Source organism: Phytophthora cinnamomi, assembly GCF_018691715.1.
Source record: "Phytophthora cinnamomi strain GKB4 chromosome Unknown Contig60, whole genome shotgun sequence".
Taxonomy (NCBI): Eukaryota; Oomycota; class Peronosporomycetes; order Peronosporales; family Peronosporaceae; genus Phytophthora; species Phytophthora cinnamomi.
This window is the reverse complement of record NW_027150993.1, coordinates 27132-55126: the sequence shown is the minus strand read 5'-3', so window position 1 is coordinate 55126 and position 27995 is coordinate 27132. Positions and strand designations below refer to the sequence as shown.

The 27995-nt window shown below is 57.0% G+C and overlaps 7 protein-coding genes across 7 annotated transcripts; 2 read left to right on the top strand and 5 right to left on the bottom strand.

Annotated features, from left to right (window-relative positions):
- Positions 1-9999: 9999 nt before the first annotated feature.
- IUM83_13994 (uncharacterized protein) lies at positions 10000-10485 on the bottom strand (the record flags this gene model as incomplete). The annotated part of the gene is made up of 1 exon (XM_067938707.1): positions 10000-10485. One exon carries the CDS (start codon positions 10483-10485, stop codon positions 10000-10002), a length of 486 nt encoding a protein of 161 aa, XP_067787572.1.
- Positions 10486-13015: 2530 nt separating this feature from the next.
- IUM83_13993 (WW domain binding protein WBP-2, contains GRAM domain) lies at positions 13016-13840 on the bottom strand (the record flags this gene model as incomplete). The annotated part of the gene is made up of 5 exons (XM_067938706.1): positions 13016-13140; positions 13212-13326; positions 13394-13477; positions 13536-13641; positions 13722-13840. The coding sequence occupies 5 exons, from the start codon at positions 13838-13840 to the stop codon at positions 13016-13018; spliced, it is 549 nt and encodes a 182-aa protein (XP_067787571.1).
- A 651-nt stretch (positions 13841-14491) lies between these two features.
- Positions 14492-17656, bottom strand: IUM83_13992 (Regulator of nonsense transcripts 1; the record flags this gene model as incomplete). Its single annotated transcript, XM_067938705.1, has 1 exon — positions 14492-17656. The coding sequence occupies one exon, from the start codon at positions 17654-17656 to the stop codon at positions 14492-14494; it is 3165 nt and encodes a 1054-aa protein (XP_067787570.1).
- Positions 17657-18830: 1174 nt separating this feature from the next.
- On the top strand, positions 18831-19581 carry IUM83_13991 (uncharacterized protein; the record flags this gene model as incomplete). Its single annotated transcript, XM_067938704.1, has 2 exons — positions 18831-18964; positions 19047-19581. 2 exons carry the CDS (start codon positions 18831-18833, stop codon positions 19579-19581), a joined length of 669 nt encoding a protein of 222 aa, XP_067787569.1.
- Positions 19582-20004: 423 nt separating this feature from the next.
- IUM83_13990 (znf143 protein) lies at positions 20005-21330 on the bottom strand (the record flags this gene model as incomplete). The annotated part of the gene is made up of 1 exon (XM_067938703.1): positions 20005-21330. The coding sequence occupies one exon, from the start codon at positions 21328-21330 to the stop codon at positions 20005-20007; it is 1326 nt and encodes a 441-aa protein (XP_067787568.1).
- Positions 21331-23436: 2106 nt separating this feature from the next.
- IUM83_13989 (EF-hand domain pair) lies at positions 23437-24687 on the top strand (the record flags this gene model as incomplete). Its single annotated transcript, XM_067938702.1, has 5 exons — positions 23437-23523; positions 23595-23666; positions 23742-23799; positions 23858-24173; positions 24252-24687. The coding sequence occupies 5 exons, from the start codon at positions 23437-23439 to the stop codon at positions 24685-24687; spliced, it is 969 nt and encodes a 322-aa protein (XP_067787494.1).
- A 115-nt stretch (positions 24688-24802) lies between these two features.
- Positions 24803-27784, bottom strand: IUM83_13988 (Endoplasmic reticulum metallopeptidase 1; the record flags this gene model as incomplete). The annotated part of the gene is made up of 6 exons (XM_067938701.1): positions 24803-25055; positions 25126-25248; positions 25320-25649; positions 25719-25834; positions 25910-27370; positions 27449-27784. The coding sequence occupies 6 exons, from the start codon at positions 27782-27784 to the stop codon at positions 24803-24805; spliced, it is 2619 nt and encodes an 872-aa protein (XP_067787495.1).
- Positions 27785-27995: the final 211 nt, after the last annotated feature.

Sequence of the window (27995 nt, the reverse complement as noted above, 5' to 3'; positions counted from 1 at the left end):
GCTTCAGGGCGGCGAACTCAGCGCCCTGCAGACGCTCCACGGCGGTCACCCGGTCGTGGAGAGGTGCATACTGATCAGCCCGGGGCTGATCATACCCGGGACGTGTTCCCACCCCCGCCACCACCGATCCGTGACCCCGCCGCTCAACCCGCTGGATTGTTGAGCGGATTGTTGACCATAGTATCCCGAAAACGAACTCTCAAGGGGCTCGTTTTCGTATTCGTTGGAGAGGATTTCCTCCCCATCAAGATACATGGGAGCCGCGGAACATCTTGCTGGAGGACGTTCCGGAAATGGTGAGGGCGTACGAGGAGCAGTACGCACTGGCGCAGCGGAGGTATTGCGAGCGCTGCGGTCATCGCTAGCGCCCGAACCCTCACGTGCTAAGAATTTAGCACGGAGCTCTTTGAGACTCTCGGGCACACGGAACGACGTGTACCCGTTCAGGTCGCGGTCGCTCAAGCGGACTGCGCCTGGGAAGCACTTCGTGCACTGAAAGCCTTCGGGCACAGCGCACGGCACATTAGCCTCCTCCGCAGCAACATGAAGTTGCTCCAGCTTTCCACGCTTCGAGTACGTCTCGAAGCGATCACGCGCTTGCTTAATCCGATCACGGTAAGCACTCGGCCTCTTGTTGAAGTTCTCAACAAAGGCGTTCCAGCTTTGACAAAGTGCCTGCCATTCGGGCACTTTGCTGCGAGAAGATGTCTTCTTGCTTTGGAACCATCGGAGCTCATGAAAGAGTCCGATGTAGTAATCGCGCCTTTGATGCGTTTCCGCATCAAAGTGCAGCTCGGCAGCCACAGCGTCATCTTTGATGGCGCTGCATACGTACAGCGGCACCTCATTCGGAGGTACCGAGTTCCCAAACCGGTCCGCGATCTCGGACGCGGACGGCATCCATGGATCGCGCGCTGCAGGCGCAGCGCGCGGAGAGCCTTGAGCTTTAACATCACGCGCTGCAGCAGCAGCGCGCGGAGTACTGAGAGCCCCAGCTGAAGCGAGTGGGGTATCACTCTCAGTACGCGAACGCTTCGAACTCGAAGCGTCCGATTCGTCCCCTTCACGCGGGCGAACGTTCTTGGCGTGAGGGTCGAGCGATTCGCTCGACACTGAGTCTTTACGCTTTGAGGGCGAGTCCTCCTCGCCCTCCATGTCTTCATCGTCGTCGTCGATGTCGGCGACGTCGCCGTACTTCGCCTTCTGGCGTTCGAAGTAGTCGTCGATGGAGAGATGACTCCCCACCGACTTTGCGGACTTCTTCTGAGGCGCGCTCATCGTTGAATGAGCGCGGGTTTCTTCTCCAAACGCGGCGAATTGACGAATGGTCAATTCCAAAAGATTGACGTGCGGGGACCCCGCGCGTCTAACCTTAAGGGGGGGATGGTGTAACGGGGTTACACGTACAAGTGGCTGCAAGCCACTTGTGAATTTAACAGATAGGTTATCTGTTAAACGTTTTGGAAACTTCCTCACATTGGTGTAAGACACACCGATGGATACATTGAAGTGGACCACCACAGTGAGTAGTCCACACATACCCAAAGATCCTATTGGTAGAAAGCAGCATCTTTCTACCAATCAGAGACATGCATATTAGCGGGGCTCTGACAGCCAGCCGCTGCCAACCCTTTCATAGATGATAAACAGTTTTTAGCAGATTTTAGAGGAAGATCAATTTACAAGCAATACAGTTCTCATTTTACCTTAAACTAGCTACTTGGAGTCTTGTCTAAGTTAACTTATATTTGTGTATTCAAATATAATTAACCTAAGTAATTACTAAGTACTTACGCTTCCTCATTCACGTTGCGCAACGTGTAAGCTAAAGTAGTGAGTCAAGTTAGACCCACTACACCTGGTAGCACTTTGTAGTCCGTCCAACGACCGACTGCTCGACGTTCGTACGCGGTGTACGAACGCGGAGCCGAGAACCACATGAGCACGGAGGTGCCCATGGAGAGCTCCAACACGCCTGCAACGCATGTTGCACGCGCTGACTGCCCCCACCTGTCTGACCCAGAGTGGGAGGCCCTCCAACGACTGTCAACAGTCATTGGGGAGGCGGCGATAGCTGCAATGCTGCGTACGCTATCGCCGACGGAGCAACATGGTGTTGCTCTGGGGTTCATCATGAAGGAGCAGCGTGACGCTGCTTCCTCAGTGACGGCGTCGTCAGGGACGACACCGCGTGCTCAACCATTAAAGTTGAGCGTAAGCAATTACTTGGGAAGAGAGGGCGAGCCTCTCCTCCGATGGCTTGTCGAACTCGACACAGCCATAGCGGCTCGACACATCGTCGACCCGCTGTCGAAGGTCGCGTTCGCCATGTCCTGCCTTGGCGGACGCGCAAGGAGTTGGGCGTATGGACGCCGACTCTCCGATCCTACGTGCTTCAGCACGTACGAAGTGTTCAAAGAGGAGCTCAAACAAGCGTTTGAGCCCCCGCAAAACGAGTTCCGGTCGAGGGCGGAGTTCCTCGACCTTCAGCAGGGTAAGCATGATGTCCATGCTTACGCGCAGCGCGCACGATATTTGGTATCAAATATCGTGACTAACCCGATTGACGAGGCGACCAAGGTCGTCACGTTCATGAAAGGGCTTAGAGATGGGCCTGTGAAGACCTATCTCTTCCGAGAGTACCCGAGTACTCTCGAAGCTGCGATCACTCTTGCCATGCAAGAAGAGTTTAGCCTGCGGCAGGCTAAACTGCATGTGAACGTGCCGAGGCCGCAACCGCGCCCGGTAGCGAGGTCGGGAGGTCCAGAACCAATGGACCTCTCGAATGCAACAACTGCTGGTTACCAGCAGCAGGGAGGTAACGTGCGATGCTTCCGTTGCGGAAGGATCGGTCACTTTGCACGGGAGTGCACAGCTCCCATGCCCCCTGGAGATGGCCGTCGTGGCGATGCTAGGCATCGCCGCGGACCAACAAAAAACGCGAACATCCAGTAGGCGCGGGGCGCCCTACTGGTAATGCAGTCGCGCGTGCCGACATCGGGCACGCGGCACTGAGGACTGCAGCCCCCAGTGAGACCAGCTCTCACTGCAAGAAACAAGATGACAGGCCAAACCTAGTCATCTTGAAGGTTTACTCGAAGAGAGCGAGTGACTCTCTTCGAGCTTTGGTAGATTCAGGCGCGTCGAACAACTTTGGTCGACTACGAAGCCTGTCGCGACTTGACTTTGAGGAGGTAGATACACCTCGAAGTCTTCTGGAGGTACGATTGGCAACAGGCGCCATCGTAAAGACCGAGAAGCGCGTCGTGAACGTGCGCTTCTCGTACAAACAACGAGTGTTTGTCGAACGCTTTATCGTCCTGGACCTGGACGATAAGTTCGACGTGGTAATGGGCATGCCGTGGCTTGCACAGCTTGATCCGGTGATAGACTGGAAGAAGCGCACGCTCGTGCGCTTCGGCCGCGACAGCGGAACAGAGAGCGATGGCCCTGTTACCGCAGCGCACGCACCAACAGGTGCGCGCGGCTCACCAGTCCAGACAGCGCTTCATGCTGTTGCCCCGGGGTGCCCAAGAAGTGCGCGAGGGCGCGCACAAGTGAGACCCACGTCGGCAATGCTGCCGACGTCGGAAGAAAAAGATGTACTGGTTCAAGGGACCAATACCCACGTTCAAGCGTGTTAGGGACGGTCCCTGACCCGAAGAGGTCAGGTCGACAACGACGTGTCGGCTCTGGGAGCCGACGCACCCTCGGTCATGAGGGGCTCCGCCAATGAATGGCGTCGAGGTGATGAAGGCGTGTCAACTCCGGGAGTTGACGCTGCAAACAGTGTGGACGGTTGCAAACGTACCGCACTGACGCAATTTGCATGCTGTCGTGCAGCCGGGCTGCACGACGAAGCGCCATGCGATCAAGCCGGGCTTGATATCACGCGCCCGCAGACAGGGTCTGCCGGCGAAAGGACGCATTATCGTGCAGCCGGGCTGCACGAAGGAACATGCGTTCAAGCCGGGCTTGATACCGCGCGCCCGCGGACAGGGTCCGCCGGCGAACAACTGTCCACGGCCGGGCCTGGACCAGAAGAACAACTGTGCGGAGCCGGGCTCCGCACAACAAGAAGACGGCGCAAGCGGAGAACGCTGCGCAAGTCTCGGTCCGGGACCGAGACGCAACAAGAGCAGTCTGCTGGACAGACTGGGGCGGTGACGCCGGACGTCGAGACGCTAAGCGTCTTGACGCGCACCGATACTGGATTCCAGTATCGCGAAATGGGACTCGCTAATCCTCCGACGACGGCGTCGGAGTTGACTTCGCTTCCAGCCATGAGTTGGGAGCGCTTCACGCGCGACTTGCACGATTGACGCATCGAGCAGGTCTGCGTTCTTTCGAACAGCGAAAGAACGGAGAGCGAGAGCGAAGAGCTGAGGCAGCTCTTCATGGGAAGTACCACTGAGAGTGAAGACACTCTCAGTGCGAAGACGAAGCGAGAGCGCTTCGAGGAACAAGGTTGGGACTCGCTGAAGTCGAGTCCCTATTACGAATTATTGAGGGAGTACAAAGACGTACTCCCGGAAGAGATTCCTGCGGAGCTTCCGCAGGATAAGGGCATTCAGCACGAGATTGATCTCGTGCCGGGTACGAAGTACTGTGTCACGCGGCAGTGGCCACTGCCGCGAGAGCAAGTGAAAGCGATCGACGACTTCTTTGAAAGTCGTCGTAAAGCAGGACAAGTGCGGGAATCAAAGTCCCCGCACAGTGCTCCGACGTTCTGTGTCAAGAAGCCACAGGGCGGATGGCGCATCGTTCATGCCTACAACAAGCTGAACGATGCGACGGTACCGGCGCAGACGCCGATACCACGAAAAGATGTTATCATCGATTCGATGGCCGGGAGCACCGTTTACAGTGCTCTCGACTTGCGAGATGGATTTTACCAAATCCTAATGCGTGAGAGCGATATCCCTCTCACGGCAGTGAGCAAGCCAAGCGGCATGCTCTGGGAATGGCTAGTAATGCCACAGGGGCTTAAGAATGCCCCTGCGACTTTCAACAGGTGCGTGACGCACTTGTTGCGCTCGGTGCGCGACTTCGCACCGAGCTACTTCGATGATGTATTCACCCACAGCCGGGCTGTGGACGAGAAGACCGACGTAGAGATGCACAGGGTGCATCTCCGGAAGCTACTCGAGCTTATGCGAAAGCATAAGCTCTACGCGAACCTGAAGAAGTGCATCTTCGGGGCGAGCGAGATACCCGTCCTCGGGTGTCTCGTAGGGAAGAATGGTGCTCGCCCTGACCCAGAAAAGGTCAGAGTGGTTAACGAATGGCCAACGCCTTCAAGTGTCAAGGAACTGAGGCAGTTCCTTGGCTTGGCCACGTACTTGTGCAAGTACGTGGAGGATTACGCGGGCAAGATCCGCCCACTGTCACAGCTTCTTAAGAAGGAAGCTGTGTGGAATTGGACAACCGATTGCCAAAAGGCATTCGATGCAGTCAAGCGGGGCTTGCCTGAGGCACCGATCTTGGCAGTGGCTGGCCAAGATCGCCCATTTCACGTAGTGTGTGACGCATCCGATTTCGCGATCGGATGCGCGTTAATGCAGCACGATCACGAGGGCCGCGATCGTGTCGTCTACTACCAATCGCGTCAGCTGAAGCCAGCTGAGCGCAACTATCCGGTGCATGACAAGGAACTCCTTGCCATGAAGTATGCACTCGCAAAGTTTCGAGTGTACTTGCTTGGGAGTAGACCATTTGTGGTCTACACCGACCATGCTTCACTGCGCACCGCAGTGAAGTCGCCACACATTTCACAAAGAATGGCGAGATGGCTCTCATTCTTTGCGGAGTATAACTTCCGGGTCGAATACAAACCCGGAAAATTGAATGTGGTGGCCGACGCGTTATCACGTCGGCCGGACTATGCAGAAGCTGTTGACGTCAATGCCATTGACGCCATGCGAACGAGCACACCCACGTCGTCCCTGTTGGATGATGTGAAGGCCGCGTACGCGCACGACGTGGACGCGAAGCTCTTGCTGGCCTATGGCACAGCGCCTTCTGACAAGTCCCGTCAGAAGCTGCCCAAGCACCTTCGAGCGCGTGCACACCGCTTTCGTGTGCACGAAGGACTACTACTTTATAACGCAGTCGACGACAACGCGGATCGCGTTGTTGTGCCAAATGACCATGACCTGCGACTCAGGATCATGTACGAGTATCACGATGCCCCGACTGCGGGACATCTCGGACGTGAGAAGACTTACGTCCTTCTCACGCGCGACTTCTACTGGCACCACCAGTATAAGTGGGTGCGCAAGTACATCCGTGCTTGCGAGGTATGCCAACGCGTAAAGTCTTCGCCATTCGCGCAGGCTCCGTTACAATCACTACCGACCCCGTCGGAGTGTTGGAAGTCCATGTCTTTGGACTTCATCTTTGGTCTTCCCCCGGATAGCGGAGGGAATACCGGTGTTGTGGTCTTCGTCGACCGCTTCAGCAAGATGGTACATCTTGCTGCGGTACCAGCAGAGGTGATCGCGAAGCAGACGGCCCGTCTGTTTGTCGACATGGTGTTCAAACACCATATGGCATACCGACCAACATCGTGTCGGACAGTGACCCGCGCTTCACAGCGCACCTGTGTTTACACTTCTTGGGAGCCAGCTTTCAATGTCGACTGCGGATCATCCGCAGACGGACGGTCAAACCGAGCGCGTGAATCGCGTGCTCGTCGATATGCTGAAGAGCTACGCTCACTCGTTCCAATACTGGAGCGAGTGCTTATCGATGGCAGAGTTTGCCATCAATAACTCAGTGCATGCCTCGACCGGGCATACACCGTTCTACGTGAATGCCATGCGGCATCCACGCCTACCGAGTTTACTCGGAGTGATGGCTCCCACTTTAAGTGGGGGAGGATCTACGACTGCAATACAGCAGCCGCAGAAAACCGCTGACACTTGCACAGTGTCAGCTGCAACAATGGACAAACCACATGAGTCTGCGCAGGGCGCAGACTCCCCCAACAACATGGCCAACGACCACGGGTCTACGCAGGGCGCAGACACCGCAAAGAACCACGCAGAGGCCGGGCCTCTAGCGGAGAGCGAGCTGAATGACTTCAGCTCGGATGCAATCAACTTCATCACCAAAAGACAAGCCGTGATTCGGTTTGTCCAAGATGCAATAGCAGCTTCTGTTGATCAACAGAAGCTGAACGCAGATAATGTGGGCAGAGGCAACACAAATGAATTCAAAGTTGATTCATTGGTTTTGTTAGCTACTCAAAACCTGCCTAAACGTGCAGTTTCAGATTTCGGAGCAAGCAAGCTTCCTCCGGCCTTCATCGGGCCGTTCACTGTGTTGGCACGGCACGGCAACGCTTACACGCTAGACATACCGTCTAGCATGCGCCTCCATCCGACCTTTTACGTCGGACGGCTGAAGCCATACCTGCAGCATGAGCCATCTTGCTCGGCTGACCCGAAGCCTCGGCAGGAGCCGATGCAGAATTGGAGGACTTGGCCTCGGCGACGAGCAGCCTCTCCTCCAGCGCGCGGACGCGCTGGAGCAACCCTTTCATCTGGGTCCCCAACTCGACCTGGATATTCGAGGCGGTCTGCGAGACCGCCGCGACTTGGGCCTTCTGGTTCGCCAGCTCCTGTTTCAGGGCGGCGAACTCAGCGCCCTGCAGACGCTCCACGACGGTCACCCGGTCGTGGAGAGGCGCATACTGATCAGCCCGGGGCTGATCATACCCGGGGCGTGTTCCCACCCCCGCCACCGCCGATCCGTGACGCCCGCCGCTCAACCCGCTGGATTGTTGAGCGGATTGTTGACCATAGTATCCCGAAAACGAACCCTCAAGGGGCTCGTTTTCGTATTCGTTGGAGAGGATTTCCTCCCCATCGAGATACATGGGAGCCGCGGAACGTCTTGCTGGAGGACGTTCCGGAAATGGTGAGGGCGTACGAAGAGCAGTACGCGCTGGCGCAGCGGAGGTATTGCGAGCGCTGCGATCATCGCTAGCGCCCGAACCCTCACGTGCTAAGAACTTAGCACGGAGCTCTTTGAGACTCTCGGGCACACGGAACGACGTGTACCCGTTCAGGTCGCGGTCGCTCAAGCGGACTGCGCCTGGGAAGCACTTCGTGCACTGAAAGCCTTCGGGCACAGCGCACGGCACATTAGCCTCCTCCGCAGCAACATGAAGTTGCTCCAGCTTTCCACGCTTCGAGTACGTCTCGAAGCGATCACGCGCTTGCTTAATCCGATCACGGTAAGCACTCGGCCTCTTGTTGAAGTTCTCAACAAAGGCGTTCCAGCTTTGACAAAGTGCCTGCCATTCGGGCACTTTGCTGCGAGAAGATGTCTTCTTGCTTTGGAACCATCGGAGCTCATGAAAGAGTCCGATGTAGTAATCGCGCCTTTGATGCGTTTCCGCATCAAAGTGCAGCTCGGCAGCCACAGCGTCATCTTTGATGGCGCTGCATACGTACAGCGGCACCTCATTCGGAGGTACCGAGTTCCCAAACCGGTCCGCGATCTCGGACGCGGACGGCATCCATGGATCGCGCGCTGCAGGCGCAGCGCGCGGAGAGCCTTGAGCTTTAACATCACGCGCTGCAGCAGCAGCGCGCGGAGTACTGAGAGCCCCAGCTGAAGCGAGTGGGGTATCACTCTCAGTACGCGAACGCTTCGAACTCGAAGCGTCCGATTCGTCCCCTTCACGCGGGCGAACGTTCTTGGCGTGAGGGTCGAGCGATTCGCTCGACACTGAGTCTTTACGCTTTGAGGGCGAGTCCTCCTCGCCCTCCATGTCTTCATCGTCGTCGTCGATGTCGGCGACGTCGCCGTACTTCGCCTTCTGGCGTTCGAAGTAGTCGTCGATGGAGAGATGACTCCCCACCGACTTTGCGGACTTCTTCTGAGGCGCGCTCATCGTTGAATGAGCGCGGGTTTCTTCTCCAAACGCGGCGAATTGACGAATGGTCAATTCCAAAAGATTGACGTGCGGGGACCCCGCGCGTCTAACCTTAAGGGGGGGATGGTGTAACGGGGTTACACGTACAAGTGGCTGCAAGCCACTTGTGAATTTAACAGATAGGTTATCTGTTAAACGTTTTGGAAACTTCCTCACATTGGTGTAAGACACACCGATGGATACATTGAAGTGGACCACCACAGTGAGTAGTCCACACATACCCAAAGATCCTATTGGTAGAAAGCAGCATCTTTCTACCAATCAGAGACATGCATATTAGCGGAGCTCTGACAGCCAGCCGCTGTCAACTCCTTTTATAGATGATAAACAGCTTTTAGCAGATTTTAGAGGAAGATCAACTTACAAGCAATACAGTTCTCATTTTACCTAATCTAAGTCACCTGGAATCCCTTCTTATTTAACTTATATTTGTGTATTCAAATATAATTAATCTAAGTAATTACTAAGTACTTACGCTTCCTCATACACGTTGCGCAACGTGTAAGCTAAAGTAGTGAGTCAAGTTAGTCCCACTACAGTTCAAGCAGCGCGCGAATGAACGCGAAAGTCCACAACTTTCTCCGTAAGTAGAATTCTGACTCGGTGTTCAGGACATGCATCGGTTTCTCTCGTTTTGGATTGTCGTCATCAACGTAAGTAAGGAAAGCTTAGGATATCGAGGAAAAGTTGTTATACACCACTTGTTCACCTTCACCGACGATAATACCAAGCCAGTAGAAATACGGCCGGTGCCGCCCCAACGCGAAAGCTAGTTGCGTTTTCCCCATGCCTGAGGACCCTTCAACACAGATGAATGGGAGTGGTTTGTCCCTATCACCTTTGTAGTATTCGTCGATCTTACCGAGAATTTGGTTGCAGTAGTCCCTGCAATTGTTTCGAATCAAATCTCCCTGTTCTTGATAGCGCTGCAGTTCCTGCAGATCACCCGAGTCGTTCTTTTCTCCATCTTCCACTGTTGCTGCGCGGGATACCTTGCGCTGCGGCACCACCACGATGAGCGCAGTCTTTCTCGAAGTACCACGCAATCCAATCTACGCGTCCTCATCCAAAGGCTTCTCTGGATGGTCGCAGTCGTAAATCACGAGATCGGACACGTCAATTCCAGCAAGATGGCTGTCATTGTACCTCTCATTTAGTGCGTCCAGTAGAACTTCGACAGTGTCTCCCTCCGTAAGGGGGACTGATGCTGGGCGAGTATCTGCGAATGCTTCGCGTGTTTCGGCATCCTTCAACTGGAACCAGATCTTGGGCACTTGCACGATGAGCGGGTCATTTTCTTCCGTTCCGTAGCCGTCCAAACTGTCGGCCCCATTCAGAGATGTTTGATCGCTGTTCGGGAACACTTTCAGGGCTGAAGCGCGAAGACTCGGTGGGAGGTGTAGCTCTTTGCCTTTGCAATGCAACGCCTCGCGGAAGTCATTAACATCAGCCTCGTCACGAAGCTTCAAAGTGTCTGTTACACCCAGAGACGATGGGACAGCTCCGCGGACCAACCGGAAGTGCTTCCTCCGCTCCATCGTCAACTTCACTCCAACGCCGCAGATTCGGAATGAGCGCCAGTTTTTCAAGATAACTTCGAAGACACAATTCCTCTCCCCGTAACTTCGTGGACTAGGGCTTCGTGAAGGCTTTAATTTGTGTTTGATTGATCGTTAGATGTGGGGTGATCCTGGTTGCCGCAGTAGATTATTTATCGGGTCTTGTACGTGTCCTAAACACCAGGTCCAACCCGTACAGCGGGTGCAGTCCACCCCAACAACAGTAATTTGTATGGTATACAAAACTTGAGATGTTTTTGGTCGATGTGACTACAATACGAAGCGAATTGAAGCGAGGCTACAACCATATCGTTATCTCTCTAGGCTTGCACATCTCTAATTGGCGGAATCGTAACGAATCGCTAAAATTCCGCCAATCACTGCAACCGGAGCCGTCACTGGCTAGCAAATCTCGTATTCGACTTTTACTTAGTTTTTGTATTAAATTGTTTTGTTGCAAAAAAGTTGCTCCAAGACAACTCCGCTCGCTTGAGCTGCTTCGGTCTCACTTCTTCATTGCTGAGGCAATGACTAGCACAAAACGACACCAGTACTCCAAGGACCTCCGCGAGCGCGTTGTCAAGAAATGGGCGGCTGGCTTGAGCCAGCACAAGATAGCGATTCATCTGGAGATGCCGCGCCCAAGCGTCCAGACCATCATACGCTTTCAGAAGGAAACTAAATCGCAACCCTGCCTCGTCAATTAGTGATTTAATAGTGAAGTTACGTGAAATATGGCTAACATTGATCACAATATCGTGGCGAAGTGCGCCCTCTCAATGCCCAAGCGACTGAAGGCCGTGCGTAAGAGTAATGGTGGTCATACCAAGTATTAATGGCTAATCGACTTCAACTTCAAGTTTGACTTGCTTTTTGTATGACATTCATAATTACTATGAAATTAGGGTGGAAGCTCATTTCCTGTACCCGCCTAATAAATAGTTTACCGATTGATCGTGAATATTTTTCTACCGGCATTTCCTAGAAACAATATCGGCTACAACTTTTGGCGTTAAGAATCTCAAGATCATCATGGTCAGGTGAGCTACCGAGGACGTATCGCAGTTTGCGACTCAATCGGCAGTATCTACGAGGGTGTTCTTGACCCGACGAGTACTACCGCTTCTACGACAACGTGAACAACGCGTGGTCTGATACGACCCCTACGATATTTCCTTTTGGCTCAACGAGGTATTCCGTACGCGGCAGCTGGTCAAAGGAGGAACTCACCCAGACATTGAGACGTTGGTCCATGGAGAGCCGATGATGGCCTCGAAGAATTTTCAGAGTCTTTGCCAAAAACGAGTTGCCGCGACCATCCACCGACCAAATCCACGTGCTGGTGAAAGTTCCGGGGAAAGGGAAACGCAATCGGTCGCATGGCTGGTTTGACGAGTCCCTACATCAGCTATTAAAGAAACGCAGAATGGACGAGGACGAAGACGAGGAGGCGAGATGAGAGGCTTCCCTCCGCTGGCGCATCCAAAGACAGAATACCAAGTGATCCTGGAGCGAGATGCGTATGTCGTGTTTTTTTTCTTCCAACTTGTGAAGCATGCGAAATCATACTTCGAATACGTTCCTACCAGTGCGAGCGAGCCAGACAAGGCAAGGATTCTAACATAGTTGGCACGTAAAATCCTGGCATTGGGAAGAGTCGGCTCTACCTGTATTGCATCTTTCAACTCATTCTTGGTGAGCGAGAAGCGGTCAAGCAGCTGCCGCCGTACGAGTTGGTCTTGAACTACGCGAATGAATTTCACCGGTACGACGCAGCAAGCAAGGAGTTTGTTAAATGGACCAAGAGGATGTCCATTTGCTTCAGGGACAACCTCGTGTTCTCCGTCTTGTCGAGGCAACGTCTACGCGCCTCGTTGGCTGGATGCGAGTTTCGATTTTGTTTGCTGCTCCCGATGTTAAAGGCCTGCGGAATTTCGAAAAGGTGGGCGGAATCAGGCACATAATGCCGATGTGGACCTTGGAGGAGCTGACAGAATACAACCCATTGCTTCCTGATGACTTGAAACTTGCCGGAGACGAGTTGGTGTCAAGATACGACACATTTGGTGGAATTCCTCGGTTCACGAAGGCATTGGAGGAAGCCAAAGCTGGTCTGACGAAGGCAGTCAACTCGTTCAGTGAGCTGGACATTAATTCCTATTGCAAAAAAAATGAGGTTGTGAAGGAAGTGGACCATAGTCACCGCATCCTTCAGATGGTTCCCACCCAAGCTAATTTTCGCGCGAGCTTCCGTTTGGTTCTGTCCACATCGCTGAGTTAGTTGGTTATTGACAAAGCGCCCAAAGAGAACCTACATGAACTCGCTCAATTCGCTATGGGTGGCTAACAATGATCATTGAAGAATGTGGATCTGACTCCAACGTAAAGGTCATCGCCAAATCACTATTTTAAAAAAGCTTACAAAGTACTTTGAAGTACAGCTTTTCCCACCAGTCTGCGCTGCAAAATATTATAGCTAACGCTGCCAATTGCACGTGTGTTGCTGCGCCTAGCTGATCTGAACGGACGAAGCAGCAGCAGGCTTGATAGGTTGGGCGATGTAAATCACGGTGGGGTCGTTCGGGTCGACGAACGCTTTCTTTTGGCTCTGTACGAAGTGCATATCGATCTCCTCTGATACGAGCCGAGAAACATAGCAAGTCAAACCTCCGGCCAACCACATCAGCTAAAAGTTATCGAATTACCTTTCTTTTTGCGCTTCTCCATTAGGCGCAAGAAAACGGGTAGGACGACACCCGTGCCACCATTTGCAAAGGTGATCTTCCAGGAAAAATTACCACCTCCCTCGAACTCTCCGCTCTACAACAAATTAATCAACAAAAATTAGCTGGGAGGCAGGTTATCGGGCAAACGTGAGGCTTCGTACAGCAGCGACGAGTCCCGAGATACTGCAGGCGCCGAAGATCGGTTGGTTGAATTTCTCGTCTGTCATCTTGACCAACGGGATTTCCTACACATAAGTTGTGAGAGTACGCTTCAACTGGAATACAACAGAAACACAAACGTACAAAGGCCTCGAAGTAGCAGCCATTCTGCGTGATGCCCTTCTCCGCCACGAAGATGATTCGCTGCGTGGTGCAGTAGATGCGCCCCTTGCCTTTGAAGAGTGCATGGCTGTCAAATACACACAAGACCCCAGTCTAATCACTACCTTGTCAACAACAGCAGTAACCATTGTTCCTGTCGACACTCACTCGGGCGTCTTGCACTGGAAGGTGATCTTCGCGCGCTGAAGGATGAAGAGCTCATTCTCGTTGGCCAACGGTAGTTTCTTGCCCTCCTCGTCCTCGAACAGCTCTGGCTTGAAGAACATGTTCCGCACTTATCCTAGAGCTGCTGAACTGGTGATCGCCTCCGCTCGAAATGAAGTGAGCAGAAAAAATATAAACACGAGCGCCTTGCATCCCCTCCCAAAAAAGACGAGAAACAGCCACGCCAAAATTGAATGAAGAGAGCTTCTAATTGAAGAACAAGCGGTTGCTAAGATGTTCTGACGAGCCTCGAGCTGGGGCTCACTTTCATACCGGTTAGCTTCAAGCTTCTTCTTTCCCTCCCTATCATTCGCTACATTGTTTCGTCTCACGTGGCGTTGCTCTCGTTCCGCACAGAGACTTTCGCTATCTGACATTAGTAGCTGAGCCTACTTCAGCATGCACACCAAACTGCTCCCCGTACCTTGGTCACTGCACGACTCGTCCTCAATGCCATTATGACGACAAGCAGCACAGCAATTGTCGGGGCTCTGCGCACAGTCGTAACTGAGCAACGGCTGAACAACAAAAATCCGACGGTATATCCAACGCCATGATCTTGCTGCTCAACCAATGTCATGCTGGTGAGTGACACCTGCACTTCAGCCAAAGTGCTCTCTCCGAGAGAGTATCCCTGAACAGCCCACCACGCAGACGTAATAGGTCGATTTTTATCTCGCTTCGATAAAATCTTTCATCGAGCACCATCGTCCTTAGTAGAAGTCACTGCCAGGGGTGCGAGTGTCTTGCGACATCGGCATGTTCTGGGACTTGAAGTCGTGCTCGTAGCCGAAGCTATCTTGCGACATCGCAAACTTGTCAGTCGACATTTGGCTGAATGACTGCGTCTGGGCCACCTGCGTGAATGGTCCGTCCAGTCCAAGAGACGACTGAGTCAAACCATCCTGGGTAAGCGGGCCCATACTTCCAGGCACATAGCTGCTCGGTCCACGGCGCGGGCCGCCACGATGCTGAGGTGCAGGTGGAGGTAATCCTCCAACCGCAAGCGGGTCCAGAGGAGGCAGACCCGTCTGGTCGTAACGTGGATCAAAGCGTGAGTCCAGAGGCGGCACCGGTCCACGTTGCCGGTTAACTCCGTTACCATTGCGGTGAGCTCCGCGACCCGGGTGCCTCGGCGGTGGGAACTGCATGTGCGAGGGCGTCAAATTGTTCAGCGGTCCCTCCACAATAAGCTGGTTGTCACGGTAGTGGTTCAACAAAGTGTTCCAGAGGGATTGCTTTGCCAGTACCCGTGGGTTACCCAGGACAATGACACCATACTTGGCACGCGTGAGAGCCACGTTCAGACGGCGTTCGTCGCTTAAGAATCCAATGCCTTGGTTTTCGTTGGAACGCACACACGACAAAATAATCAAATCCTTCTCGCGACCTTGGAAAGAGTCCACGCTTGCCACTTCCACATCCTTGTACAGCTGGGAGCGCAGGGGTCCATTGCGCTGCATGTAGCTAACAACATAGGCACGCTGGCCCTCATATGGCGTGACGACACCAATCTGTGAAGGGAGAACGCCTGCCTTCAAGAAAGTCGTGACGATCTTCTCTACGTTGCTCGCCTCCGTGCGGTTCAGGTAGCTCGTACCGGAGGAACTGATCTCTTCGGCTCCAAGGCAGATGTAGAAGAACGTTGGCTTGTTCGGGTTCGGCCACGGGAAATCAACACTTGATAGTTGCCGCTCACTCGCAGCCACTCCGTTCTGCAGTTCACCCTCATAGAATTGATTCGAAGGAAACTCCGACAGGAACGGGTGCATGCGGTACTGCACGCGCAGACGGAACGGGCGGTGGTTGAGCTTGAGCAGGCGGTCGAAAAGAGACTGGTTAAGTCCAGCGGCGGCTGCCTTCTTGTTCATGACCACAGGGCCAAGTTGGCGATGGTCACCCACCATCACCACGTGCTTGGCACCTTGAACAATCGGGATAAGGCATTCTGGCTCCGTAGCTTGGGTAGCTTCGTCAATTAGGACTTGGCGGAAACGGAAGTTTGATAGTCGCGGGTCGCCGGCACCAACACATGTCGTACAGATCACATCTGCAGCCTGAAGGATTTCGCGCTCAGCCTGTCGCTTCAGCGACTTGAATCGCTTTTCATCCTGAGACGACAACTCGCCCTGGTCGTCCTTCAGCTGCATGAGCTTGCGCAAATCCGCCTTGTCCGGGGAGTCCAGCGACTTGATCATAGCGTGCAACGACAAGTGCTCGACGGATGACGCCACAGCTTCACGGCTTTTCGCAGCCAAACGAACGACACGAAGACCGGTGGCACTGATCTTCATGGTAAGGTGGTCCACAGCGATGTTACTAGGCGCGGTCACCAACACCTGGCCCATATTTTGCTTCGACATGTGAAACACAATGGACGCCGACGTGACGGTCTTGCCCGTTCCTGGGGGTCCCTGGATCAGACTGAGCGGCTGCTCCAGCACGCCCTTGACAGCTTCCATCTGCGGCGGGTTCAGTTCAGGCAGGCCGGGCGCCGAAAAATGCGTGCCTACGGAGCGCGGAATGCGCAGCGGCTGCACGTCCACGGCGTGACCCAAGATCTTGTGGTACAAGTATCCCGTGAGCGACGTGTCGTCCACTGCGAACGTCTTCATCGCAGCCTGCATGCGGTCGAACGACGTCGACTTCCACACAAAGTCCACGAGGTATCCGTCCGTGATCTCGATGGGGACGTTGTTGCTGCGCATCTCCAGCGCGACCTCCGACTCCTCGAGTCGCAGCACGTGGCCCGTGCCCTCCCAGTCCTTGCCGTAGAGCATGCTGGCGGTCTGTCCGAGCCGCAGGCGGATCTCGTCGCCAGGCACGAGTCTCAGGTCCGAGTCGGGTCTCGAGCAGGTGAAGATGGCGTTGCGCTTCTTGTTGAGGCCCGTGTCCCAGCGCACCATGACGCCTTCCTGCGTCTGGGACTCCTTCATCTTCTTGTCGTAGTCGGACTCCATCTTGACGAGCGGGCCGAAGATGTTCTGGTACTGGTAGCCGTCGTCGTAGACATCGGCGACCTTGACGGGCTCGTCGTCGATGCCGGGGCGGTCCAGGTCCTCGACCGTGGCCAGCGGGTTGTCGCGCCAGAGCTCCTCGAGCTTGGCGATCTGCGTGGACGTGATCTGGCGCGCGCGGAGCTGCTCGTGCTCGGACGGCACCTTGACGAGCCAGGGCAGGAAGCTGCGGTCCTCGATGATCGGCAGCCACTGGGACATGTCCCAGCTCATGTCCTTGAGCGCGTTCATCTGCAGGCACGGGTCGCGGCAGAGCAGCACGACGACCGAGTCCTGCTTGGCCGGGATGAAGCCCAGCAGGAAGGCGTTGCGGCAGCCGCAGTTGTAGCACTCGAGCACCGTCTCGCCCAGCGGCGACTGCGGGTGCAGCGACACCTCCTTGCTCTTGCTGCGCACCAGGTGCTGGATGATGTGCGAGCCGCTCGTGTTGCCGCGCGAGTTGCAGAACCACTTGTCGCTGGCCACGCACTTCACCACGGACGCCGGGTCGTGCAGCCCGCAGTAGGCGCAGGCGTGCCCGGGCAGCTCGCGCGCCGTGTAGTCCAGCGCGTCCTCGTCCGCAGCCTCGTCGAACGCCAGCGCCTGGAAGTCGCCGGCGAGGCTGCCGTCGTCCAGCTGCGACTGGAAGGTGCTGCTGGCCACGTCATCGGCGGTCGCTGATTGGTCGAAAAACGACGTCGAGCTGGCCTGGTATTGGTCGTAAAAGGCGTCGCCCGGCTCGGACGGGTCCACGAAGGCGTACTGCGACTGCGACTGCGACTGCGACGCCTGCGTGAGCGGGAAGCTCTGCGACGCCTGCGAGGCCGCCGGCTGCGTCTGCAGGAAGTCGTCGTACGCGCCGAAGCCGAAGGAGCCGCTCATGGCGGACGACGAGGCTCGAGGCGCTTGGCTCGCTCGCTCTTGGCTTTTGGCTGGAGGGCGGAGGCGTTTCGCACACTTGGAGAGCTGGCTGGACAACCCGATCTGCTCGATTAGTCAGGGTTGGGTTTAGCGCCCACTTCAACGTCGGCAACTTTATCGCGGTACATTACCGGTAGACGCTCGTGCACGGTCGGTAGACGCTCGAGTGTGAAATTTCGGCAGGCGGCGGGGAGTGGAGTGGAGTTGAGTTGATCTCAGAGCTGGATGGGCCGGCGCTTGACGCGAGCGCACGCGAGGAGCGGCAGGGCAAAGCGCGGGAACCGAGAGGCCTAAACTCGGACAGGCATATTGGGCTGTGCTTTATCGCCTCGATAGGGACAGTCGACGGCGATTGAGCTCCTGTTGCCTCAGATGCATCTATTTATCCAGTGTGTTCATTCCAGACCGGCGTGATCGCGCCGAAGATCGGCTTTCGTGCGGGTGCGTGCGCGCCGACCGCTGGTTTCTGTGGGGCAGTATCGACTCGGCCACAAAGCGCCGCGTGATGCAGCGCTCGGAGTGCCTGTCGATGGGCCGGTCGCCGCTGGGTTCGAGCGCCCAAACCCACTCGAGTTGTCCGACGCCACGTTGCAGACCTCAAAACGGGCGCGACTGACTGACTACCTCAAGTCGGCACCGCACGTCTAGACGCTGCGGCCGGCGACGTCTGCCGTCCAAATGTGGCGACTGAGTTGGTCACCGAGCCTGCCTGCCTACCTACCTACTTTTCAGCCCGAGCCTGCTGACGGCGCCTACCGATCATGAAGCCACCTTTGCGATGGTGCTGTGTAGAGTCGAAATGGTCACCAGGAAGGAACCTTCATCGAGATGCGTGCCCGCTGCCCGAGCCGAGCCCGTTGATCGATCCATCGTGCAGTGCAAACGGCCAGCTGGCGGCGAGGAATTCCATGCGTCTCGCCAGTTCCATTCCCCCCCACAGTTGATTCCACACACAAGAATCCATCGACACCATATGCATCTTCGCAGGTTATGCTTCATCTCAGACCGTCACTGACGTCGCCGCCTCGCCTATGCGGCTCTTGCTCGATGCTCGTTGACCGCGTCGCCAGCTCGTCGGTAATTTACTTGCGAATACCCGCTGCAGGACGCACGCCAAGAGCTCTGCAGCTCTGCAATGGGGCAGCCCTCCGCGTCTCCGCCGCCGCTCAGCTGGGACGGCAAGTGCCAGACCTGCCGCAAGCTCATGTCGCGCTGCATGTGCTTCCAGGGCCCCGAGAGCGACGCCCGCCCGCTGCACACGGCCGCCGCGTACGTCCGCCCTGCTGTCTCTCTGTCTGTCTGACTGTCTGTCTGTTGCCAGCCAGCGCCTAACCTGTCGCTCGCCACGCAGCCAAGCGACGCTGGACGCGTCCGAGACGCGGCCGCTCTGGAACGCGCTGCGCAAGATGCACCGCTCGTCGGCGGGCGCGCGGTTGTCGCTGCTGCAGCCGTCCACGAGGCCCAGCACCAGCTCCAGCTCGAGGCCCAGCACCAGCTCCAGCTCGAGGCCCAGCACCAGCTCCAGAGAGCCGCAACGCAAGCGCAGCGAGGCGCTGCCGCCGCTCAGCGCCCCCACCAGCTCCTCCTCCAGCTCTAGACACCACCTGCACCGGCGCTCCGACGCGCGGCCGCCGCAGAGCTCCAGACGCAGCAGCAGAGAGCCGAGGCGCGAGCCGTCGCCCGAGCGCGCGTCCACGAGCCGGAAGGACCGGCTGCAGCGCGCGGGCTTCACGAGCAGCAGCCACGACCTCAAGCGAGAGGCGGCCATGCGCTCGGCCAGCAGCATCGACAAGCACAAGTACGCCAGGGAGAGGTTGAGCTACGAGCCGGACGGAGGCTCGGGCCCTGCTAGCGACGAGGACGAGGAGACTGTATGGGAGCTGTAACTATCGCTCTGCCACGTGCTGCCGTGGTTAAAAGTGCCCGCCCAGCACGTATCCGCCGCTGAATATATGTATTGCCACGAGAGGCAGCCAAGTTGCAAGGACTAGTACTACGACACCTGCCAGTCATTCTCGGTCTCTTCATTTCCTACGATAAATAAGCGTGGAACGACGACGGCATGAGCTCGAGCCAGCTAGAGGTGAATACAACAAGGTGCGACGACGTGCTCTTACCGACTTATCACTTCCAGACAAGCAGCAAGCCACACCGGACGCCCCTCTCCACGCTATCTCTTTTCTACAAGCCCCCACCCTCCACTTCCTCCTCCAAGTACTAAAATCACAATAACTACAGCCACCTCTCCTCCCCCCGCGAGCTGCTCTCCACTTGACCAGCTCGCTCTTATAGACACCTCCTCCTCCGCCTCAGTAATTCTCGTTCATGAGCTGCAGCACCACGTTGAGCTCCTCGCCCGTGAACTCGGGCGCCGCCGGGTTCATGGGCGGCGGCACTGCGAAGCCGCCGTACTTGCCGTCGTCGTTGCTCTGCGGCGGCGGCCGGAGCACGTGGTGGCTTGGCGGCGGCAGCAGCTGATGCTGCTGGGCCTGCTGCTGCTCGTAGCCGCCGTCTGCGCGCTCCTCCTCGGGCCGAAGAGGTGCGAAGTGGCTGCTGGTGCTGGGGTAGCAGGCGCGGCTGTCCGCGCTGAGCGAGAAGGAGCTCCCCGCCGAGGAGTAGGGCGCGGACGGGAAGGCCGGCGGCTTGATGCGGCGCTGGTCCGACCCGTACAGATGATCCAGGTCCGACGGCTTTCTGCCCTGCTCCTTGGGCAACATAGTCGGGAGGCTGCTGCTGAGGTCGCTGGCGCCGAAGAAGGGCGAGGGCCCCATGAGCTTGTTGCGGCTCGAGTCGAACTTGGTGTCGAACTTGAGCACGCTGCTCTTGGCAGGCTTGTCGAAGCTGCTGCTCGGGTACAGGAAGCTGCCGGTGGGGGCGGCGGGCACGGGCGCCACGTGGTGGTTGCCGTACGCCGCGTACTCGCGCGTGGTGTCGGCCGTGGAGAAGTAGTCGTTGTCCTTCTCGGCCGCGAGCTCCACGGACGCCACGGAGGCTTGGTGGTGTTGCTGGTGCTGCTGGTGGTGCTGGTGCTGCTGCAGATCCTCGTTGGCGAAGACGTGCTGCTGTTGCTGCTGCTGCTGCTGCTGCTGCGCGCCCACGATGACGTTGTGGTGCAGCTTCTGGTGCTGCGCGAACTCCTTGTAGTTGTCGCAGCTCCAGCTGCAGCCCGCCTGCCCCACGCAGCGGAAGACGTTCTGGCCCTCCGGGAAGTGGATGCGCATGTGGCGCTTGAGCTTCGTGCTCGTGTTGAAGCGCTTGCCGCAGCTGGCGAAGATGCACGGGTACGGCCGCTCGCCGCTGTGGATGCGCTTGTGGCGCGACAGGTTGCCCGACGTGTTGAAGCGCTGCGCGCAGCCCTCGTAGTCGCACGCGTACGGCTTGGTGCCCGTGTGGATGCGCATGTGGCGCCGCAGCGCGAACGAGCGCGGGAACGTCTTGCCGCAGTGCACCTCGGTGCACTGGAACACGCTCTTGCTGGCGGCGGCGCCCTTCTTCTTGCCGGGCTTGGGCTCCTCCTCCTGCTGCCACACGAGCGCACGCGGGTCCTCGCGCTTCACGAGCGCCGGCAGCGCCGAAGCCGCCGCGGACGCCGACGCCGACGCCGACGCCGAGCAGCTCTCGTGCATGACGAGCATGGCGGAAGTTGCGAAGTGAAGCTCGAGCTTGAGCTTGAGCCCGAGCCCGAGCCGATTTGGGTCTTCTTCTCTCGGGCCGCAGCCCTGTCGCCCCGAGGGTGCAGCTGTTCGCGGCGCATCCCCCTTTTGTTCCTGTTCGAAAAGGGCACCGGCGCCGCCAAAAGGGCAACAAATTCATGCCCGCTTGGCTGCTCGCTTGTCTACAGCAGTGAGCGGCAGCTACGCCACGTGGCGGCGAGAACGGCTCGAGACGGCGGCCATGTGCGCGGCTTGCTGCTGCTGCTGCGTTCGAGATCTCGGACTTGCGGTGTCGACGACTCGCCCGGGATGCGACTTCTGAAGTTGAGCAAGATGAGCGCGCTAATTTTGGCGATCCCCATCCCCCGTATATCGGAGCCGCTGGCGCCACGGAGCAGGAGCTCGCTGTCGGTGTCGAGCTAGCTTTTCATCGGCGTGGAGGAGGGGGCGGGGAAATCAGGCACGATCGCTTCGGCGATATGGTGGTGAGCCTTCATTTCGCGCTCAAATTGAAGTGTTAAACCCGCGAATGCTGATATGGGCTCGCCCGGTGCACTTTTTGCAGGTCCATTTAACGCGCAAAAAACGACACTCGCTCTTGACTTGACCCGCTCGACAGTCGAGGCAGAGCAAGTCGAGTCGACTTGCTCTGCCCCGCTCGCTGCGTGGGTTGCTGGGCCTCTGCCATCGCCGACTGATTGCTGGGTAGCCATGTAGTACATGATGTACAGGCGCGGCGGCCGCCGCCGACATACTCGTGGGTTTTGCAGTGCCACGCTGACTGCGCCTGCGCATATGGCGCCGCCAGCCCAGCAGCTGGGCTCCCTTCCAGTGAGCTGCGCTTCCCGCAGCCGCCGACGCCATAAATGCCATGTAACTAAAACGCGAGCGTTGTATCCCTTGGTGGCCGCATCGTTGCAAGCGCCTAGCGAGCCCAAGCCGGCTGGCGATTCCAGTGCGAGCACTCGAGTTCATGTTGCAGTGTACAGGAGTCAGTGTCGCGAAATGCAGCCATTTGTCTCTACCACACTCGCCCATCCTCCCTGGAACCCATCTTCACGTATCAGCTCATCCCGTGCCACTCTCAGCGCAATCAGAGCCCATTCGCCGGAATGGGACTCTAAATTATCGGGAATGGGGGGACGCGTCCGCTTCACGCACCATGGACATTACGGTATTGTTCACCACGCTGTCGCTCCTTCCGCTAGCACCTCCACTGTTCTCTACGGCGACGGCGCTGCGACTTTCGGTGAAGCGTCAGTTCCACAGCTTACGTAACGACAAGTAGCAAGATTCCACACCCAACAGCGAGTTTTGGCTTCACTCTGCTGGATGTTGCTAGCTCCACCTGCCGGGAAACTTTACGCTGCTAATGCGCTGCACATGGCCTGTAACCTCGCGATAGCGTGTTGAGTGGTGCTGGTAACACCAGTCTGGTATTGCACACGCAAAACCTGCTAGGCGAAAGTGTTGCTGTTTTGCTGGTCATTTTGGGGTCCTCTTTCTGAAAATGGGCTCTCCGTCCCGTCACTGCATCCTCGACCTTGAAGTGCGTTGGCCAATCAAAATCCAGCTCAAGATCGCGCAGGAAGCGCCGCAGCTGCTCCTCGCGCCATCTGGGCGTGACCCGCCGTGAGTCACCCTATGTCGGTGCCGCTCTGCGATCATTTCGATACGTTCCGCAGCCTTCCGCCGCACCAGGCAACAGGCAGCATCGTTTAATCCGTGCTGAAATGACTGCACCGCTGTATGGCGCGGCGATTCCTCGCTGCCTGCAGCAGCAGGAATCGCAGCAGCAGCAGCGGCACCTGGCGGGCTGCAACAATGGGCTGGCACTTGGTGGTCGACGCGTTTAACAGCGTGCGGTGCAGTGCCGCGGCGCGGCGTCTACGCGAATGATGCGCCCGCCGCGATGGACGGCGATGTGCTGCTTGGTGACGTGCCTTTGAGCTGTTCGCCGGGTCGGCGCGCGCGGTGAGAGGAGACGGCGGCGGTCGTCACGCCGGAACGGACGGGCTCAAGTCAAGTCCGCCACGTGAGCCAAGGGCGACGCTTTGGGGCTTAGTAGTTGTTGAGTAGTTAGGGGCGATGGACATCGTGCAGGCCTCGTTCCAGGCCTCGTTCGACTCGCGCGTGGAGCGCCTGGGCGACGTCGACCTCGCCGACCTGCGCGTGGTAGCGCAGTGCAGCAAGGACACGGCTAAACAGGACTGCGGCTCACGGCTCGCTGCGTTGCTGCGTGTTAGATCTTCCGCTACTTCGACACAGACGGCGACGGCGCCGTCTCAGCCGACCAGGCCTGCCGGATGTTCGCGCTGGTTGATAACTGTTAGAGTGCGAGGAGCTCTGTATTATTTGATAACCCTTGTGGTGCTATGCAAATGCGCCAATAGCTCGGGCTGGATGTTAACACGGCGCAAGTGCGCGAGCTGGGCGAGGTCTACCTCAACGGTGAGTTGGTCGCCTGTTGTTGCCACGGCGAGGTCGACGCTGACGCCCCGTTGAGCAGAGTTCATCAAGATCGTGGACAGCCACGTGCACGCTGCAACTCCTGCTGTCGCTGCAGCTGAAGCTCCGGAGGCGGTGGAGGCGCCAGCAGGCGACGCACAGGCGCCAGCTCCGCCCGAGACGCCAGTGTCCACCACGCGGGACACGGAGAGGAGGCTGCGCAACGAGAAGGTGCTGGAGGACGAGTGGAAGCTGCTGGACACGTACCGCCGAGGGCGCGTGAGCATGCAGGAGCTGCGGCTCTTCCTGGCCAGCGTCCAGTCCACGCTGTCGCCCGACGACGCCGAGAGGTTCCTCGAGACCTACGGCAACGCCATGTGCGTGCAATTATGGGTAGATGCATCGGTATCCCCTTGCTAGACTAATGCTATGTGTCCTCCTGTTCTTGTCTGCAGTGAGTATGATGGGGGCGAGGAGCTGGAGCTCACCAAGGAGGGGTTCCTCAAGTTCCGCCACGAGTACACGCCCAAGAAGATGGCGCTGTCGGAGGACGACGAGTCTTCAGACGACGATGACGAGCATGATCTCAGGGGTCATGCTGGTTTGGTGGGGCAGCGGGCTCATGAGACCGTCAATTCCACGGAAGCGAGTGAAGCGGCCAACAGCGCCAACGGTGCAGCTTCGAAGCGGCTGCCATCTCGTCATGCTGAGCGTGGGCCCAGCGACGACACACAGAGCTCAAACGACCACATGCTCAGCCTCGGAGACCATGAGTTCGTCGTGAACCCGGACGAGTTGGTGGAGAGTGATGAAAGCGATGAAGAAGCTGCAGCCGGTAACAATGACCTACTCTCGGCCTTTGATGATGGCCATGACACAGCGAGGTCGTGAACACTGAGCACACAGGCAATCGAATCAAAACTCGAGTGTCTAGCATTGCTAGACTACAGTCTTTGTTAATAGTTCTTGTACGACACGCACGGAATGAGTTCTGCGAGAGATGCATCTAGATCTGCATCTTCGTCCATGTGGACACGGCAGAAGCAACGACGGTCCATGGCGGAAGCACATCGGAGAACTCCTTCATTTCAGGGGTCGTGACTTCGAGGAAATGGCCAACGAATGCCACGTCAATGGGCTTGTCGCCCTCCGCCTCGATCCAGAAGTGATAACTTGACGGAACGGTGCCGCTGCAGAACTGGAGAATGTACGCATCTTCAGCTTCAGCCACTGGGCCACTGACACCATTTCCCATCGACCTGCAAGTACCCACACAAAGTCAGCGATCCTCACGCCATGCATCAAGCTGCACGTTATGCTGATACGCACCACGAAGTCAATTTGGTCTTCTTGGCATCGATGAAGAGGTTCATATGAGATGGCCCAGTGAAGACAAAGTGGATCTTACGACGATCAGTCTCCGCCGAATATGCCGACGACAGGACTTCCAGCCTGACAGCACAACAAACACATTAGTTCCCATTTCAATGCGTGCATCGAGGAGAAAACAGAGAATAACTCACTTGGCCTTGGGGAAATCGTTCGGGATGGCCGGCGCCGCAGCCGGAAGGTACCATGACTTGTCTTCAGGAAGCATGTGCTTCACTGGAAGCGACCAAGGCATGTGGCCGTACACTTCAGCTTGCTCGTACAGCTCCTCAGGGGCAACTTGCATACGAACGTCCTTCCATTGCGTGCTCGCTAGACTGCTCTTAATAGGATCTGGCCCGCGGAAATCGAGCGAGTTGATCCAAAGCCCCGAGTCTGTCGCCACGTCACCGTTGGGGAGGATGACCTCACGCTGAACATGCTGAAGCATGATGCGCTTCGGGCAGATGTCAGAATAAGGATTGCTGTAACAGGAAAAAAGAAAATTGTCAGAGCTTTCTTGGGGAAATAGTATTCCAAAATGGTGCTCTTACCGAATCGATGCATACGCGGTCGATACCACCGTGAGAAGGATAAAAACATCTCGAACCAATTTGAGCTGCTTCGCTGGGAGGAAGCAAAACACGCGACCTGAATACGAGACCATGATCTAGAAGGCGCAATAAAATACCACGAGCAACGGTGAGTATACGACTTTTGCATGTAAAACCACCGCATCACTTACCAGAAGAATGATGCACATCAGAAGCGATAGCACCACGTCCGGTGGCACCACTGGCCCACTTCGGCCAAGTAACGGGATAAAGAACATCAGTGCGATCGCAAAGCAGCACATCGTGTGAATCACAGGAATGATCATTGCGCCGAGCGAAATGCAGATGTACATGGTCGACGAGAAAACGTGGACACGCTGCAGGAGCTGGCACAGCATCTGCCCCATCAATGGGAAGAAGATCCACACTGCTAGAACGTAACTCGAGATCAAGCCCAGTTGCATGCAAATTGCCAACGCTCCCATCCAAATGCACATCATGGCCTCGAAAATACTCTCCTCAAGACGCCAGAGGGCTTCGGGGGTCACTTTGCCCGTCTTCTTCTCCAACACCGATGCCAGTTGATGCAGCATTCCAGCGAGCGCCGGCGACAAGAAGAGTACGCCCGCAAGGTACGGCTGCGAATACCAGGGAAGAGGTGCGTACAGACTGAGCAGGACGCCAACCGTCAATGACGAGGCGAGCGCAGCGCCGAAGCAACGAGTAATCAACACAAACGCAGTCAAGCGCTCCGAAAGCGACACCTGGGAGAGCAGGAGATAGACCACCGCCAGCAGGAAAACTCCACCACAAAGAATAAAAGTCGCCTCCTTGCTCGCAGTCACCATCGTAAGTCCCATGACATCCGAGAAGAACGTGTTGGAGCTTTGCGGGTTCTCCGACACCTTCTTCAATCGTCCGGGCTCGTTGCCCAGCTGGTTCACCACACCGATAACATTCTCTCCAAGACGCTGCACGGCGCCCTGCTGGATACGAGACACATCGTCCAGCGTCGTGTGGTAAACGTAGCCGTTGGCAATGTACGCGAAGTCCATGCCGGCAACGTAGCCAAAATCACGGTAAATTCGGTAGTCTGTGTCCGCGGGGATAATGCCCGACTGGAACAGCTCCTGAGCGATGATGCTCGCGTGCGGGTACTTGGCTCCCTGGGCATAAGCGAGCGCGAGCTCGTCGCTGCCCGTCTGGAAGAGCAGCTCGCGGCCTCCTGCGCCCGCAGCCTCCAGGTTGATGAAGGCCCTGATCGTGTCCGTCCACGGGTGCTGCGTGATGAACCCGTGGGCCGCCTGCATGATGGTCTCCTCGGCGCCGTTGAAGTTGAACACGAGCGTGGCGTGCTTGGGCGGGTCCAGCACGAAGAGCCTGAGCAGCTCCACCATGATGGCGATGTTGACGCCGTCGTCGGACGCCGCCGCGCCGCCGATGGCCGCGTCGTAGTGCGACGAGATCATGAGCGAGTTGTCGAGCGCCTCGGGCGACGCGTCGCGCGGCGACACGCGCACGAGGATGTTGGTCACGTTGGCGTAGATGTTCTGGAACTGGGCGATGAAGTCCAGCCCGAAGGCGCCGGAGGGTCTCTGCACGTCCACGTCGACGGCCACGCCGGGCGGCTTGGCGGCCTTGATCTCTTCTATCTAAGCAGTGCAATGACACGTTACAGTCGGTTATAATAGAGCGTTAAGAAGCTAATTACTGTCTGTCTGTCTGTCTACCTGCTGCAGCAGGAACTGTGGCGTCAGCTCCTCGTTGGCGCGCGTGCCCACCGGGCGGTAGCCGAAGCTCATGATCTTGTCCAGCACCAGACGCGCGCGCGCCTCGGAGAACTCGCGCGCGGGCGCGTCCAGCGGCTTGGGCGGCGGCAGCCACGTGTGCCAGAAGCTCACGACCGCGAAGGCCGCCGCGTAGAAGGCCGCGAAGCCCGCGAGCACCAGCCAGCCGCGCGGCAGCGACGCGTGGAAGCGGCGGCGCCTCTTCTTGTCGACGTGGAGGCGCTCGGAGGGCGCGGAGGCCGCGGGCGCCACTGGCCGGCGCTGACGCACTTCGCCCATGACGCGATGGCGCAGCAAGTTCAGGACTGGCGATGGTGGTCAAAAGGGAACGGAGAGGATGTTGGTGTGCGCCACACGGAAGGGGAGTGTTGACTCATATCAGGCGAATTTGGGCACTGGTAGTATAATAATGGGTGTGATGATGGCACGATTGGTGTCGTGATCTGTGACGTGGTGCAGATTTGACTACCGAGATGCCATCACGTTTATC